General features: G+C 47.3%; 1 protein-coding gene and 2 pseudogenes across 1 annotated transcript; all 3 read left to right on the top strand.

Moving 5' to 3' along the window:
* Positions 1 to 5,057: 5,057 nt before the first annotated feature.
* LOC123066125 (peroxidase 15-like) lies at positions 5,058 to 6,023 on the top strand (annotated as a pseudogene).
* A 6,487-nt stretch (positions 6,024 to 12,510) lies between these two features.
* Positions 12,511 to 13,576, top strand: LOC123066124 (peroxidase 2). The gene has a single exon (XM_044489269.1). The coding sequence runs from the start codon at positions 12,585 to 12,587 to the stop codon at positions 13,554 to 13,556; it is 972 nt and encodes a 323-aa protein (XP_044345204.1). The 5' UTR covers positions 12,511 to 12,584; the 3' UTR covers positions 13,557 to 13,576.
* A 474-nt stretch (positions 13,577 to 14,050) lies between these two features.
* LOC123067728 (peroxidase 2-like) lies at positions 14,051 to 15,158 on the top strand (annotated as a pseudogene).
* The last annotated feature ends 420 nt before the right edge of the window (positions 15,159 to 15,578 follow it).

The raw sequence follows: 15,578 nt of genomic DNA, 5'->3' as shown, positions 1-15,578 counted from the left end.
TTTGAGTGAGCAAACAATTCTGAATCATCCTCATGAACGTGGCTCTGGCATTCTTGAGGCCGAATGGCATGGTGACATAACAGAAGCACCCGAATGGGATGATGAAAGCTGTTTTGATCTCATCGGGTCCATACAGACGGATCTGATGCTAACCGAAATAGGCCTCTAAAAAAGACAGGCGCTCACGTCCCGCAGTCGAGTCGACTATTTGGTCGATGCGGGGGAGAGGAAAATGATCTTTCGGGCAGGCCCGATTGATATGTTTGAAGTCGATGCACATGCGAAGTGACTTGTCCTTCTTGGGGACCATGACAACATTGGCGAGCCACTCGGAGTTATAAATCTCTTGGATAAACTCCGTTGCTAAGAGCCGAGCCACCTCCTCGCCAATGGCCTTTCTTTTCTGGACGGCGGACCGTCGAAGATGTTCTTTGACAGGTTTCACTTTTGAGTCGACTCGTAGACGGTGCTCAGCCATCCCCCTGGGAACACCCGGCATGTCAGAAGGCTTCCATGCGAAGATGTCCTAGTTCTCACGGAGGAACTGGATGAGCGCTTCTTCCTATTTGGAGTCTAGCATTGTAGAGATATGAGTCGGAGCAACACTGGGGTCGGTCGGGTGAATGTGAATCGGTTTTGTCTCACTGTACGACTGAAACGCTGATTCTGTAGCTGGCTTCTTGGGTCGCAACAAATCACTCGGGTCTGCAGTTTTCTGGTATTCCTGCAGCTCTACCACTGCCATCTGAGCATCGGCGATCTTTGAACCTTTCTAAAAGCACTCTTCCGCCTTCTTCCGATTGCCAGTAATAGTGATCACACCTTTGGGACCAGGCATCTTCAATTTGAGGTACACATAACATGGTCGAGCCATGAAACGTGCATAAGCTGGCCTGCCCAAAATAGCGTGATAAGCACTCTGGAAATCCACAACTTCAAACATCAACTTTTCTTTGTGGTAATTCTTGGAATCACCGAAAACCACATCAAGAGCAATTTGGCCGAGTGACTCAGCCTTCTTTCCAGGAATGACTCCATGAAAACTCATGTTGCTGGTACTGAGTCTGGATATCGGAATATCCATCCCTTTCAACGCATCTGCATATAGTATATTCAAGCCACTGCCACCATCCATCAAAACTTTAGTCAGTCGAGTGCTTTCGACGACTGGGTCGACCACCAAAGCTTGCCTTCCAGGGGTGGCTATGTGTGTCATATGATCGGACTGGTCGAATGTGATGGCAGTCTGAGACCATTTCAGATAACTAGGTGTCGCCGGAGCAACCATATTCACTTCTCGGTTGATAACTTTCAATCGACTTTTGCTTTCAACGTCAGCAAAAATCATCAGGGTGAAATTGACCTGGGGATATCCATCATTACTATCTTCTTTGTCCTCAACTTTGTCCGACTCCTTTTCCTTATCTTTGGGCTGTTTCCCCTGGAATTGCTGGATCAAGAGCCGACACTGTCGAGTGGTATGTTTCGGGTAAATGAGTTTACCCTCCTCATCTTTCTTCGTGTGGATGTGGCACGGCAAATCCATCACGTCATTCCCTTCCTTGTCCTTCACCTTCTTAGGGTTCCAAGACCCTTTGGGCTTCCCTTTAAACTTTCCTTGAGTCACGGCCAAGGCTTCTCCAGGAGCAGCTGGCTCGGCTTTCCGCTTCTGCTTCCGACTGGAGTTCCCTCCTCCGATTTCGTGGGCGACTGACTTGTGCTTGCCACTCCGGAGCCGATCCTCTTCTTCACCATTGGCATACTTGGTGGCAATCTCCATCATTCAACTCAGACATGTCTCCGATTCGACCAAATTTTAGGTTTAGATCTCTGTACTTAACGCCTTCCTTGAAGGCACAGACTGCCTGGTGATCAGATATATTCTCTACTGTGTGATGCAACGTGATCCATCTCTGGATGTAATCCCTCAAAGTTTCATTCGACTTCTGCACACAAGATTGCAGCTCTGTCAACCCTGCTGGTCGCTTGCAAGTTCCTTCAAATGTTCTGACAAACACTCGAGCAAGATCTTCCCAAGTGTAAATGCTGCTGGGTGCTAACTGATTCAACCATGCTCTGGCCAGCCCTCCAACATAAGAGGCAGGTGTTTCATGGCCACTTCATCGTTGCCGCCGCCAATCTGAACAGCCACTCGGTCGTCTTCAAGCCAAGTATCAGGTTTGGACTCGCCAGTGAACTTACTGTCTCCAGTCGCCAACCTGAAGTTGGGAGGAATCACCTCGGCCCTGATGGCTCTGCTGAAACACTCTGGTCCTGAGACGTGTACTCTGCTACTGGTGGGTACATCTCTGTCATGACCTTCTCGGTGAGCTCTGTTCCTTTCGACCAAACCTTGAACGATAATGGATCCCGCATCAAAGCCTGGTTCCCTGGGGTCGACTGGAATCCTTTGCCCAACACTGTGATGGCGTCTGTCATCCTGTTGTCGAGGCGCGTACGATCCACTCCTTGGGGGAGGGGTGGGCACTCGACATCGATCATCACGATCGAGTCGGTGATCATACTGCTCACGGTTCTTGTACTGATCACACCGGTCTCCACGTCCCTCATGCCTCGGGGGCGATCTTGGGCTATGGGCCGAGTGGACTGTATTTGCAACGATGGATCTGCTATGAATCCTATTCCGCGACTGCGATACAGCTGAATTTTGATCTCCTGCCGCCCGGAGTAATGCTCTGATTTGTAACAAGCCTCTGCCAGCCTCTGACTGGGAAGGCTGAATCGACTCTGCTATACGGGCTGCAGCTGCTAAATTCTAAATCGGAGTTTGATATACCTGGGTTGGTGGTGGAAAGAGTTGACGTCGACTGGATTCTGGAACCCGTTGCCGCGCACGCTCGTCGAGTGCTCGCTGGAGGTTCTCTAGTCGAGTGCGCTCAGCCAAGTTGGCCAAGCGCGCGTCCTCTAAGGCACGAGCCTCGGGGGTTTCTCCAACGATACTAGTGTGCAGCGCATCCATGTTCCGGCGGCGAAGTTCTTCGCTCTGCAGCAAAGTGAGGGGCTCGGGGAGATACTCTTCATGGGCATGCGACGGATCGCCTCCGCCATCGCCTCGGTCGGTGCGGGGAAAACCGGGAGGACTGCGTGGTCCATCGACCATCAGAACCTCTGCCGCTGGATCATTGCTGTCGCACTCGGATGCAGTCTCTGCGGAGCCAGTCGAACAGGCCGTAGAGAGATTCGCCGGGCTCGATCGCCGCGACTTGGGGGTGGCCGACTGGCGAGCCACCGCGTGCCTCACCCACTATTGAAGCCTCGACCGACCGGAGCGCCTGCGCCGGCGGGAAACAGGGAGAGAGGACGACACAGGAGCCGACCGATACTGGGTCGACGGTTGCCACAGGAGGACGCCGCGGACGCACGCGCGAAAGTGCGTCGCCCCGCGGACAGGGAGCGCGTCGATGTCGAGCGGAGCCTCCTGAAGCCAAGCGGAGTCGTCGACGATGAACGTGAGCACTACGAGACGGATCTCGCGGCCCTCAACCAGAGCTCCGCCTGAAACCATGATGAAGGAGATCGGAAAAATCGCAACTTCTCCAATAAGTCGCTAAGACACCGGCCCCAAGGTGGGCGCCAACTGTCATGGTTCTAAGTCTGACAGTAGTGTAGGGGGGTAGGAATGGAGAGGCAAGATGCTAGCTATGGAGTAGTTGTATACACAAGAGATTTACGAGTTCAGGCCCTTCTCGGAGGAAGTAACAGTCCTACGTCTTGGAGCCCGGAGGCGGTCGACTGGATTATGTGTGTATGAGTTACAGGGGTGCGAACCCTTTACACTGAGGAGGGGGTGGCTTATATAGAGTTCGCCAGACCCCTCCGGCCCTCAGTTATGTAAGGTTTAAGGTACATTAAGATCGGACATTACTGGTAACGCCATGCTATGATGACCATAAAGGCTACTTAATGACCGGCCGATTGTGTGCAAAGCGACTTTAGATCTCCTGGCTGTCGAGTCGTTGGCTTCATGGTCGAGTGTCTTTGAGTCCGTCGAGTGGAACACTTCTGAGTCGATTGAAAGGTGGTTTCTTCTAGAGATGTCCTTGGAGAGGGTAGTTTGGACAGGTCCATGACCCTACCCTAGGTACATAGCTTCATCAGCGACCACATACAGATGAGTGTAGTGACCCAAAAAATAAACTGGAAGAAATGAATATTTGTTGTTATGTTAAAAACCAAGTCGTTTCTGCAGTTCCAAACTACCCATAATAAAGCACATACTCCTATACGGATATGTCTCGTTGTTTCTGCATCAATCCCATCTAGCCACGTCCCAAATAACGTGTTGATAGAATTCGAAGGAGTAACATTAAAAGCTATATGGACCGACCTCCACAAAATTTTTGCCAATGGGCAGTCAAGAAAAAGGTGTTTGATTTATTCATCACTATCACAAAAACTACATCTTATAGATCCGGACCAGTTGTGTTTCGCCAAATTGTCTTTAGTTAGAATGACTTGTTTGTGGACAAACCACGTAAACACTTTGATTTTTAAAGGCATTTTGACTTTTCAAACATGTTTCGCATGAGGAATAGCGCTAGTGTTGATAATATCCAAATATATGGAGCCATGTTTCCCAACGGTTGCCCGCTCGCGTCCTCCTAAATTTAATATTAAGAGGATTGGACTGTAATACTGTTGCAACGTAAGCGTCGCATCACTGAACACGCTTCCACAAAATCCCACCAAGAAGTTCAACACCCTGAACAGTGGAGCTAGACTATATATAGCTTCCATACCGTTCTGTTTTCCCTCACATCCATCTCTGCAATATTACTTCATTCCCTTCTACTCCCTCCGTTCTAAAATATTTGTCTTTTTAGATATTTTAATGGACTATCATATACGGATGTATATAGACATATTTTCGAGTGTAGATTCATTCATTTTGTTCTGTATGTAGTCAGTTGTTGAAATCTCTAGAAAGACAAATATTTAGAAACGGAGGAAGTAGCAGCTAACTTGCCAATCCATCCATCAGTGGCAAATTAAGCAGCTTAATTCCAGCTTCCCCTTTTGGACGTGTAGCAGGGCACATGGCTGCCTCCTCTTGCTTCCCATTAGCTGCCCGCTACAGCCTCTTGCTCACGGCAACACTGGTCCTAGCGCTGAGCCACGGAGCCTACGGTTATGGCGATGCCGGTGCCGTGTTGGGCTCATCCTTGTACGACGACTCATGCCCCAGTGCGTGCGACATTGTCCGGCGCGTCATCCAGAACGCCCGTGTCGCCAACACGCGCATCCCAGCCAGCCTCATCCGCCTTCACATCTACAATTGCTTTGTTGAGGGCTGTGATGGCTCGCTTTTGCTCGACAACAACCTCCCACCGATCATGATTAAGGAGGAGGTCCCTGCCAACGACAGGTCAGCGCGCAGGCTCGATGTGGTCGACGGTATCATGCATGCGCTGGAGAACGCATGCCATGGCATCGTGTCCTGTGCTGACATCCTCACCCTCGCCTCCAAAATCACAGTTGAGTCGGCTGGAGGGCCTCGCTAGAGTGTGCTGGTGGGCCACCGTAATGGCACGACCATCAATGTCGAGAGCACCAACAATCTCCTGAGCCCCTTAGACTCTCTGGAGACGCTTCAGGAGAAGTTCAGAAACTTGGGCCTCAACGACACTAACCTTGTCGCCCTCCAATGAGCGCACACATTTGGGCGGGCACAATGCCAATTCACGCAGCAGAACTGTAGTGTCGGGCAGGACGGGGAGACGCCGGTGAACCTCGACACAGTCACCCCTGACGTCTTCGACAACAAGTAATATAACAACCTCTCGCACGGCCACGCCCTTCTCCCTTCGAACCAGGTAATGTTGTCCAATCCTATCACCGCTGCGACCACCGCGCCGATCGTTCACGGGTTCTCCAGTAGCCAGAAGGACTTCTTCAAGAATTTCGAGGCCTCAATGGTCAAAATGGGGAACATAACCCCGTTGACTGGAAGGGCCGGGGAGATTAGGAACAACTATCAGATGGTGAGTAGAAAACCCCACTGACGAATGAGGTTGATGTTATGAGTTTTGAAATAGTTGTCCTTGTATAAACCATTCATTTAATTCATTCTAACTGTAAGGTGTTCCCTTATTATTTTCTTTGGAAACAAATGTAATTTTTTTCTTCACTACACGTGATTGTGGCGAACCCATTTTTTGCATACCAGATGACTTGTTTTCGATAAACATATTAATATCACTCTACCATCATTCAATCTAATCTTGTGTAAGATCACTGCTATAGAATGACATGTCATGGAACCGCGTACCTATTTTTTGAAGTTTTCATGTCATTGACTTAACGAAACATGCATAGTTTTATATCTATTTTCAATAAGGTATTAATAAATTCAAAAATCATGCACATTTTTATGTCTCTGATTTCAGGATGTTTTGGACTCCGAAAAATAAAAGAAAAATATGTTAAAGAATAACATTGGGTACAAGACACATGCCAATGGAGGGCCGGAGGGGATTCATGTGGGCCCCATGCCCACTTGAGCAGAATAAGCTAGCCGTGACGGGCGCAGAAAGGCCATTAGTGGCAGGTTTGCTGTGGAGGGAGCCCACCATTGCGAATATGTCAGCCGTGGCAGGCATGGCGCCCACCAGTGGTAACTAGGTTTCTTATGGCGAGTAGCACGGATCACCCGACATTGGTGGGTGATAGTAATAGTGGCCAGCACCTGGTGAAAAAATATGCCTGCGACTACACATCGTTTGTACGCATGACTTGTAAAGAGTAAAATAGTTATATGATTCTTAACATAATTGAACAAGTCTTTATCAATTTTGAATGGAAACGACTAAGCTCCATATTTGTTCCACTAGAATCAAACAAAAACAATAGTGTATCATCCATCATCTTAACATACAAACAAACAACAATATATATTTATTAACATCTTAACAAACAAACTACCACTTCAGGATAATTTCTAAACGAGGTCAAAGTCAACCATCATGTGTAACAGGTCGTTCCTTATTGTGATTAAATCATGTGTGCCAACCCTCAATCCCTTTCCTGTGAGGAAATCTTCCCAAACGACCTCACTAAAGGATATCCCGTCTTTCTCCGTCTTGTACTCAACAATGTTGATGGGTCCTTCTCCAAGGCGTACTCCAGCAGGGCCTATCACTGGGATGTTCAAAACAGAAATCACCTTCGTAGATAGGAGGACAATGGTATCCCAGCCAATTAGGGTTCAAGTCCTAGTGCTCGCATTATTTTGGATCTATTTCAGGATTTCCGGCGATGCGCGTTTAACGGGAGGAGACATTCCTGTCGACTATGAGGCGTCTGCGGTGACTTCATCAATCTAAGATGATATGCCCGCTCAGTCTCTCGGAGGTGCTCATAGGGGTAGCGTGTGCTTTTATGTGTTCATAGGGGTGAGTGTACACACGTATATATGAGCGTGTGCGGCTGTATTGTATTCTAAAAGAAGGCAATTTCTGATCCCGTAAATCAAAAGCAAAAAGAGCACACTAGCACAAAATATTAGGCATCGCCATATAGAGCACACAAAAGGTACCCATGTAGTCCTAAGTGGGTGGGACGGGTTACCAGAGATATTGTTGGTCTCATCTTAGTAAGTATCTTCATTATTTGAGAGAAATATGCAGAATATAATGGATCATCCTCATAAGGGCCACTGATACAGATTATCCTTAATCTGGGGACTTCTTTCAAGAAAAAGCATATATACTCTCTCGATGAGTTCATTATTTGAAATCAACTTCTCGCATACACAGCGGCATATGAGGGTCCTTTCCTGTTCTTTATGACCTTGAACTTTGAATGACCGCTCCATGTCATCTTTAAAGAGCATAATGTCACCTGTTGCATCATTGAACTCCACCCTAACGTTGCATGGGATACACTATACAACAATAGAGAAAATGCAGTAGATAATTAATGATAAAGAAACTAAAAATATTAAAATTGTTACCACTGGTTTCTTGGATCCCTCCTCCAAGTAGAGCCAAAAGTCACTCCACATAACAAGTTGTTTGTGCAGTCAGATTTGCAGATTCGGCGCATCATCCTATTATGCGCATGACTCATTTTAACCCAACAGACATTATCAAAAATCAGCATTCGCATGTGTCTTAGAATGACATAATTTCTAAGTTTTTGCGAAAAGTCCATTCTGCACCCAAGTTTTTGCCTCTATACAATCATTATCACAAACACCAAGCAAGAAAAGGTCAAACATGACTATGCAAGTGCACCCCTATGGTAAATATTTGACATTCTAGTTTATCAGATTAACATTTGAGAACATCTCAGCTCATCACCAAAGCGAAGAGGCTGACGGCTTAAAAGGGTTAAAAATCAATGGGAAAAATCAGCATGAGCTTTGCGGAAAATTGAACAGATTGAGTGCAAGAAAATTGACGAAACTGACATTAATCAGCGTTTCACCAAAACGTCGGCACTCATTCTTGAATCCCTGTAAATTTTTAAAAATGGAAGAATTTTGAATACATATGCTATTTAATCAAAAGGGGTCAATTAAGGTAATAATATATGTACTTTGCTAAACGAACCAATACATGAGCAGACACAAACCTGATTTGTATGTAACAGAAACATTTCTGTGAACCGTAAACTCGATTTGTAACAGAAATGTCCCTGCGAGCTTTCGACCCTAACCCTTGCCAAGACTTATGCATCGACGACCTCACATCTAAAGGTGAAGAAATTAAATATCGGCCTTCTGGGTTCCAAAAGTAAAATGTGTGAACATCTAATGTGATAAACGAACACGTGCAGTGCCCATGAATGGGGTGGCGAGCAAGGACCCAACGACCGCGGTGGCAGACAACTTCTTCTTCGTTAGCATGGGTAGGTCGGGCGGTGCGGTGAGCAACCACTATGGGCCTGGACACGCTACCCCTGACGGCGGCGGGGTTCGTGCATCTAGAGAGATAAAGGTCGATTAGCGAGGGGAAAGGGCGGGGTGGCTTACGTACCGACAACACATTCGATGATGGGCATGGGCTTTGGAGGCAAAGACGCGGTCCGGCGGCTAGGCATTTGATGGGAAATGGTCAAGAACCGCGAAGGCTTATGCACACCCAAAATTATTAGTGGCAGGCGGCATCGAGGGCCTGCTAGTCATGCATATTAACAGTGGTGGGCAATCTAGGGTGCCCACGAGAGCAAATATTTCCTACATTTGTAGTAATCTTAGGATTTTTTTTAGTTTAGGGATAAATTTTGGTTCCCATTTATTTGTGGGGTTTAAAGTAACTTCTTACTACCTGTCATGCCCAAATTTGGGACTATATTGGTCTTGTTTGTTATTTTAAAGCATTAAAATAATTTGTAGCCACTAAAATGAGCGAAATGCTCTTCTATTTAAAAAGAGATGCAAATGAGCTCTGAAAGAATGAAACTCGACATGGTTTCATTATATGATCTCTATAGAGTGTGATAAAAAACTAAGAGGGAAAAACTTAATACACTTTGTGTACAAAGTGAACACTATCAGACGAAGTATCAGAGTTGCCACAAAGAACTCAATGTATTTACATCATTTCATGTTTAAACTTTTTCTATGTTTTATATGCATTGTTAAAAGTCTCTTGATCAAATTGGGGACAATTCTGGTTTGATTAACTATTTTTAAAATATTCATAGATTTTATGACCATTGAAATGGAAAAACACTCTTTGGTTCAAAATAATATACAAACGATCTCAAAAAAGGATGAAACTTGTTATGATGTAATCATATGACCCTTATAGGGTGTAGTAAAAATGTGAGAGCCTTAGGGCATCTCCAACGACAACCCGTAAATTTTCTTCCGCATCCACCCGCGGGTAGGGTGGACCAGTCCACAGACACGGATGTGGGGGCGGCCATCCAACGCTCCCCGCATACATTAGGACAAAAATTCGACTAACCAGCCAAAATTCGTTCAAACACGATCGGATTTCATTACATTTCGGACACACTTCAACTAAAAGCAGTGCTCGTCCAGCTCTGAAGGTATAACTAATTTATGTAATCTATGATCACTGGCGCCCGTTCCCAGTGTCCGGCCATGAGCCCTCAAAACTGAAGCTTTGCTTCTAGTTCTGCCTCGGGCTCTCAAGCTACACCTCCGCAGCCTCCACCTTCGGAGCCACGGGAAGTGATGTTGTCCGCCTCCACATCGCCACCAAGCGGCTAATCGGCCGACAATGTTGAGCCCACAAATCTTGGATTTAATGGGAGGAGAGGAGTGGTGGGCTTCTTGGGACCCAAGCAGCGGCGACCTACCATGATCTACTCTTCCTCATGGACGGTGGTGCCCGCGGACGTGTCTGCTTCGTGGTCGGTGCGGCGGGGCACGACATTGGCAGAGCCGGCGATATGCTCCGCCTCTTCGTCGGTCTTTCCCCACACCTCGTCTGCCGCCTCGTCGAACTCCTTGTAGATGGTCTCCAGTTCCTATTGATGCAAGAAGTACTGCCAGTGGGCGAGGCAGATCTCATGGGTGGAGTGGTAGGACTCAAGCAGCGCTGCCTGCTCCACTAGGTTTGTGTTCGGCACGATGGCCCTAGCGGCGGAGAGCTGCTCCTCCGATTGCTGGTGCTCTTGGAGGAGCTGGGGGTCGTAGGCGTCATCGGCTTGCGCCTCTCGGAACTGCTCCTCCCGCTCGTCCCACACCATGTCCATGTAATGGGCACATGCCTCGATGATGGTGGCGTGGACGAGGAGCGTGGCACCGGCTCGTCACTGCCCGTGTTCTACATTGGGATCGTCCTTCGGCTGTCTGCCGACCAGCCAGCCGGCGGCTCCTTCTGCTTCGCCGTCAGCCCGTCCAAGAGAGCATTGGAGCGCGACGAAGCAATGGTGGGAGTGTGGTGCAGAGAGGAGAAAGGGATTGGAGGCAGATGACAACGGCTATGACTGAGGCATTAGTTTGCATAGCAATGGTGGGCGACATAGGGACAGACGGGTGGTGTCGGAGTAGCCGCCTCGGCAACCGCGTGTCATTAATGTGGGCGGTAGATGGCAGATGGTCGTCATGTCGTTTGAACGCGGAACAGTTGCCTGCATCAAGAAGAGGCGCAGATGGCACTGTCTCGGCCGGCGTGCCGCCTCGATGCCAACGCTAGTGAGAGGTTGTGTCTGCTTTGGCCGGGCACGAATGCGGCACTGACACTGCAGCGGTGCTGACCGTTCTGGGTGGGAAGCACTTGCGGGAGAGAACACGGTCGGACCGCTCGACAAACAATTACAGGCCCGTGTTGGATGGCAGAACACATCCGGACAGCACGGTCCGAACGTATGCGGACGTTTTGAGGATTGGTGTTGGAGATGCCCTTACGGAAAAAAATTATGCTGAGCACTTTGAGACGAAGTATCAGGGTTACGAACGGAAACCTTGGACTTCATAGAGAACTCAATTTTTTTACTTCATTTTGCATTCAAACTTTTCCTATTTTTGTTATACATAGTGAAAAGTCTCATGATCAAATTTGGGACTATTCTGGGCAGATTTGCTATTCTTAAAGCATTAATTGATTTTCTGACCATTTAAAAGAAAAAACACTCCTTGGTTCAGAATAAGATGTAATTGATTTTAGAAAAAAGATGAAACTTGGCATGGTGTCATGATATGACCCCGATAGAATGTGGTAAAAATCTGAGAGTATTACGAGAAAACCTAATGCACTTCGTGTACAAACCGAACACTCTCTGACACAGTATCAGGTTTCGAACAGTAAGTGTGGAATTGATATAGAACACAATTTTTTACATCATTTACTCTTCAAACTTTTTTTAATATTTAACACACACCACTCAAAATCAAAGGAGACTTTCTACAGAAATAATTAGTCAAAAAATGCCCACTTGCTTCCTTTTCCCACCTTCTACAAAATCTTAAAAGACTTTCCGCCGAATGGCTAGTAGTATTCTAAACCAAAAGCGTTGCTTGTTGAAGACGTGTCGTGTATACAAATAGAAGCGAAAGGTCTCTCATTTATAAAAAAATAAAGAAATGGGAGAAGGATAGAAGAAATGTAAGGATTACACGGTGTGGCTGATCCAGTCTATCGGCCCATTCCTGGCAAGTGGCAACTACATACAAAGTCGTTGACATATCACATGTTGAATAAGGAAAATTAAACTCTGCCCGACGCAAATCAGATATAATAAGGTCTTATATTATGGAGGGAGTACAACACAATATTTTGTATATTTCGTGAGAAGGACCTCTTCTCTTAGATCAGAAGACCTCTTCCAATTTGTTGGCGCTAATCATATACAGTAGTAAAATAATATGAGCAGCCTCGTGCAGCAAAGGAAAGCTGCGGTAGGCCATAGGCAACGTACGGCAGCGTTAATACTCAGGTTGACAACGGCATGTGGAACATGTCAAACACGCTTCCACGAAATCCTACCAAGAAGTTCAACATCAAGCAAAATGGCGAGACTATATATAGCTTCCATACCGTTCTGGTTTCCCTCACATCCATCGCTGTGATATTCCTTCATTCCCTTCTAGCAGCTAGCTTGCAAATTAATTCTAGCCTTTTCCTTCTGAACGTGCAGTAGTGCACATGGCTGCTTACTCTTGCTTCCCGTTAGCTGCTCGCTGCAGCCTCTTGCTCACGGCAGCGCTGGTACTAGCGCCCAGCCTTGGAGCCCACGGTCATGCAGGTGCCGATGCCGGTGCCGGGTTAAGCTCGTCCTTCTACGACGACTCGTGCCCCGGTGCGGGTGACATTGTCCGGCGCGTCATCCAGAAAGCCCGCGTCGCCGACGCGCGCATCCCAGCCAGCCTCATCCGCCTTCACTTCCACGATTGCTTTGTTCAGGGCTGTGATGGCTCGCTTTTGTTGGACAACGACCTCCCGGCGATCATGACCGAGAAGGAGGTCCCTGCCAACGATAGGTCAGCACGCGGGTTCAAGGTGGTTGACGACATCAAGCGTGCGCTGGAGAATGCATGCCCCGGCATCGTGTCCTGCGCCGACATCCTTGCCCTCGCCTCCGAGATCTCCGTCGAGCTAGCTGGAGGGCCACGCTGGAGTGTGCCGTTGGGCCGCCGAGATGGCACGACCACCAACATTGAGAGCGCCAACAATCTCCCGAGCCCTTTCGACTCTCTCGAGATGCTCCAAGAGAAGTTCAAAAACATGGGGCTCGACGACACTGACCTTGTCGCCCTCCAAGGAGCACATACCTTTGGGCGGGCGCAATGCCAGTTCACGCAGCGGAACTGCAGCGCCGGGCAGGATGAGGAGACGCTCGTGAATCTCGACACGGTCACCCCTGACGTCTTTGACAACAAGTATTACGGCAACCTCTTGCGTGGCCGCGCCCCTCTCCCTTCGGACCAGGTAATGTTGTCTGATCCCGTTGCCGCCGCAACCACCGCACGGATCGTTCGCAGGTTCTCCGGAAGCCAGAAGCACTTCTTCAAGAATTTCGCGGCCTCGATGGTCAAAATGGGGAACATAAGCCCGTTGACCGGAAAGGCCGGGGAGATTAGGAACAACTGTAGGAGGGTGAACAGAAAACCCTATTGACGAATGAGATTGATGTTATGAGTTGTGAACTTGTTGTCTTTGTGTAAATCATTCTTTTAATTCATTCCTACTGTAAAGTGTTCCCTTATTATTTTATTTTGGATACAAATGTAAATGTTCAGCATGTGATTTTCGCAAATCAATATTTGCATATCAAATGACTTGTCTTCAATAAACATATTCATATCGCTTTACCACTGCTACAAAATGGGATGTCATGGGACTATATATCTATGTATTTTGAAGTTTATGCCATTGCCTTATCAAAAACTTTCATTGTTTTATATCTATTTGGAATAACCTATTAACATATTGACAGGAAGGAGGAAAGTTTTTGTGTCTCCAATTTCAAGATTTTCCGGACTCTGGAAAATAAAAGAAAATTACATTAATGAATAATGTTGGAGACAACAAAACTGCCAAATTAGGACCCTAGAGGAGCCACATGGGCCCACACCCCCTCCTTCTGGCCCGTGGTGTGTGTGCATGGGCCCATGCACCGCCTCCCTACCATCCTTCTAAATGTGTAGTAGTCCACATGACCGCTTCCTTTTGCACCTCATGAACTTTACTACACTTACGGGCAACTTTTCACGGAATGGTGGGATGAGTTGGCAAGGCATGATTGAGAAACAAGGGGAGAGGGGCCCACCCTGCAAATGGGGGGGGGGGGGGTTAACGTGGAGTTATTTCCGTGAGTTGCTTTTCGTAGATGATTTCCATAAGTTTAGGATTTTGATCATGGTGATGTCCGTGCCAGGTTGAGCTCATCCTTCTATGATGACGGGTACCCTAGTGTGCGTGACATTATCGATGCATTATCCAGAACATTGCCTCACTGACACGCGCATCCCAACCAGCCTCATCTGTCTTCACGTCCACGAATACTTTGTCAAGGGCTTTGATGGCTCATTTTGCCTGGACAAAGGCCTCCTATTGATTGATACTAAAAAGCAGGTCCATGTCAATGGCAGATCGACGTGTGGGTTTGAGGTGGATAATATCACCAACCTCACGCTAGATAGTGCATTCCCCTGGGCTTTGTGTCTTGCGACAACATCCAAGCCATGATTGCCCTGATCTCCGTCGAGCACGCTGGAGCCAGCCGCTGGGCCGCTGAGATGGCACAACCACAAACATCGAGAGCGCCAACAATCTCCTGAGCCCCTTCGACTCCCCGAAGATGCCCCAGGAGAAGTTCAAAAACTTGGACCTCGACGACACTGACCATGTCGCTCTCCATGGAGAAAACACCTTTGGGCGGGTACAATGCCAGTTGACGCAGCGGAATTGCAGCGCCGGGCAGGACGAGGAGACACTAGTGAATCTCGACACAGTCAGCCCTAACGTATTCGACAACAAGTACTACAGCAGCCTCTTGTGTGGTTGTGCCCCTCTTCCTTTGACCAGGTAATGTTGTCCAATTCGGCCCGCCGCCGCCGCGACCACCGCGTCGACCGTTCACAGGTTCTCCAGTAGCCTGAAGGACTTCTTCAAGAATTTTGCGGCCTCGATGGTCAAAATGGGAACAGAAGCCCGTTGACCGGAATTGCTGGGGAGATTCAGAACAACTGTCGGAGGGTGAACAGAAAACCCTATTAACGAATGAGATTGATGTTATGAGTTGTGAAATAGTTGTCCTTGTGTAAATCACTCATTTAATTCATTCTAACTGTAAAGTGTTCCTTATTATTTTCTTTGGAAACAAAAGTAAATTTTCTTTTTTTCTTCACTACATGTGATTGTCGGGAACCCATTTTTTTCATACTAGATGACTTGTTTCCGATAAACGTATTATTATCACTCTACCGTCGTTCAATCTAATCTTGTGTAAGATGAGTGCTACAGAATGACATGTCATGGAACTTATCTATTTTTTGAAGTTTTCATGTCATTGACATACCGAAACATGCATAGTTTTATATCTATTTGCAATAACATATTTACAAAGTCAAAAAGCATGCACAGTTTTATGTCTCTGATTTCAGGAGTTTTCGGATTCCGGAAAATAGAAGTAAAATA

The sequence above is a fragment of the Triticum aestivum genome, chromosome 3B, assembly GCF_018294505.1.
Source record: "Triticum aestivum cultivar Chinese Spring chromosome 3B, IWGSC CS RefSeq v2.1, whole genome shotgun sequence".
NCBI lineage: Eukaryota > Viridiplantae > Streptophyta > Magnoliopsida > Poales > Poaceae > Triticum > Triticum aestivum.
Note: the sequence above shows the minus strand (reverse complement) of the source record. Positions and strands in the feature narration are given on the sequence as shown.

What these genes read in the sequence shown, in the direction of transcription:
- LOC123066124 (XM_044489269.1), top strand. Translation starts at nt 12,585, where the DNA reads ATGGCTGCTTACTCTTGCTTCCCGTTAGCTGCTCGCTGCAGCCTCTTG.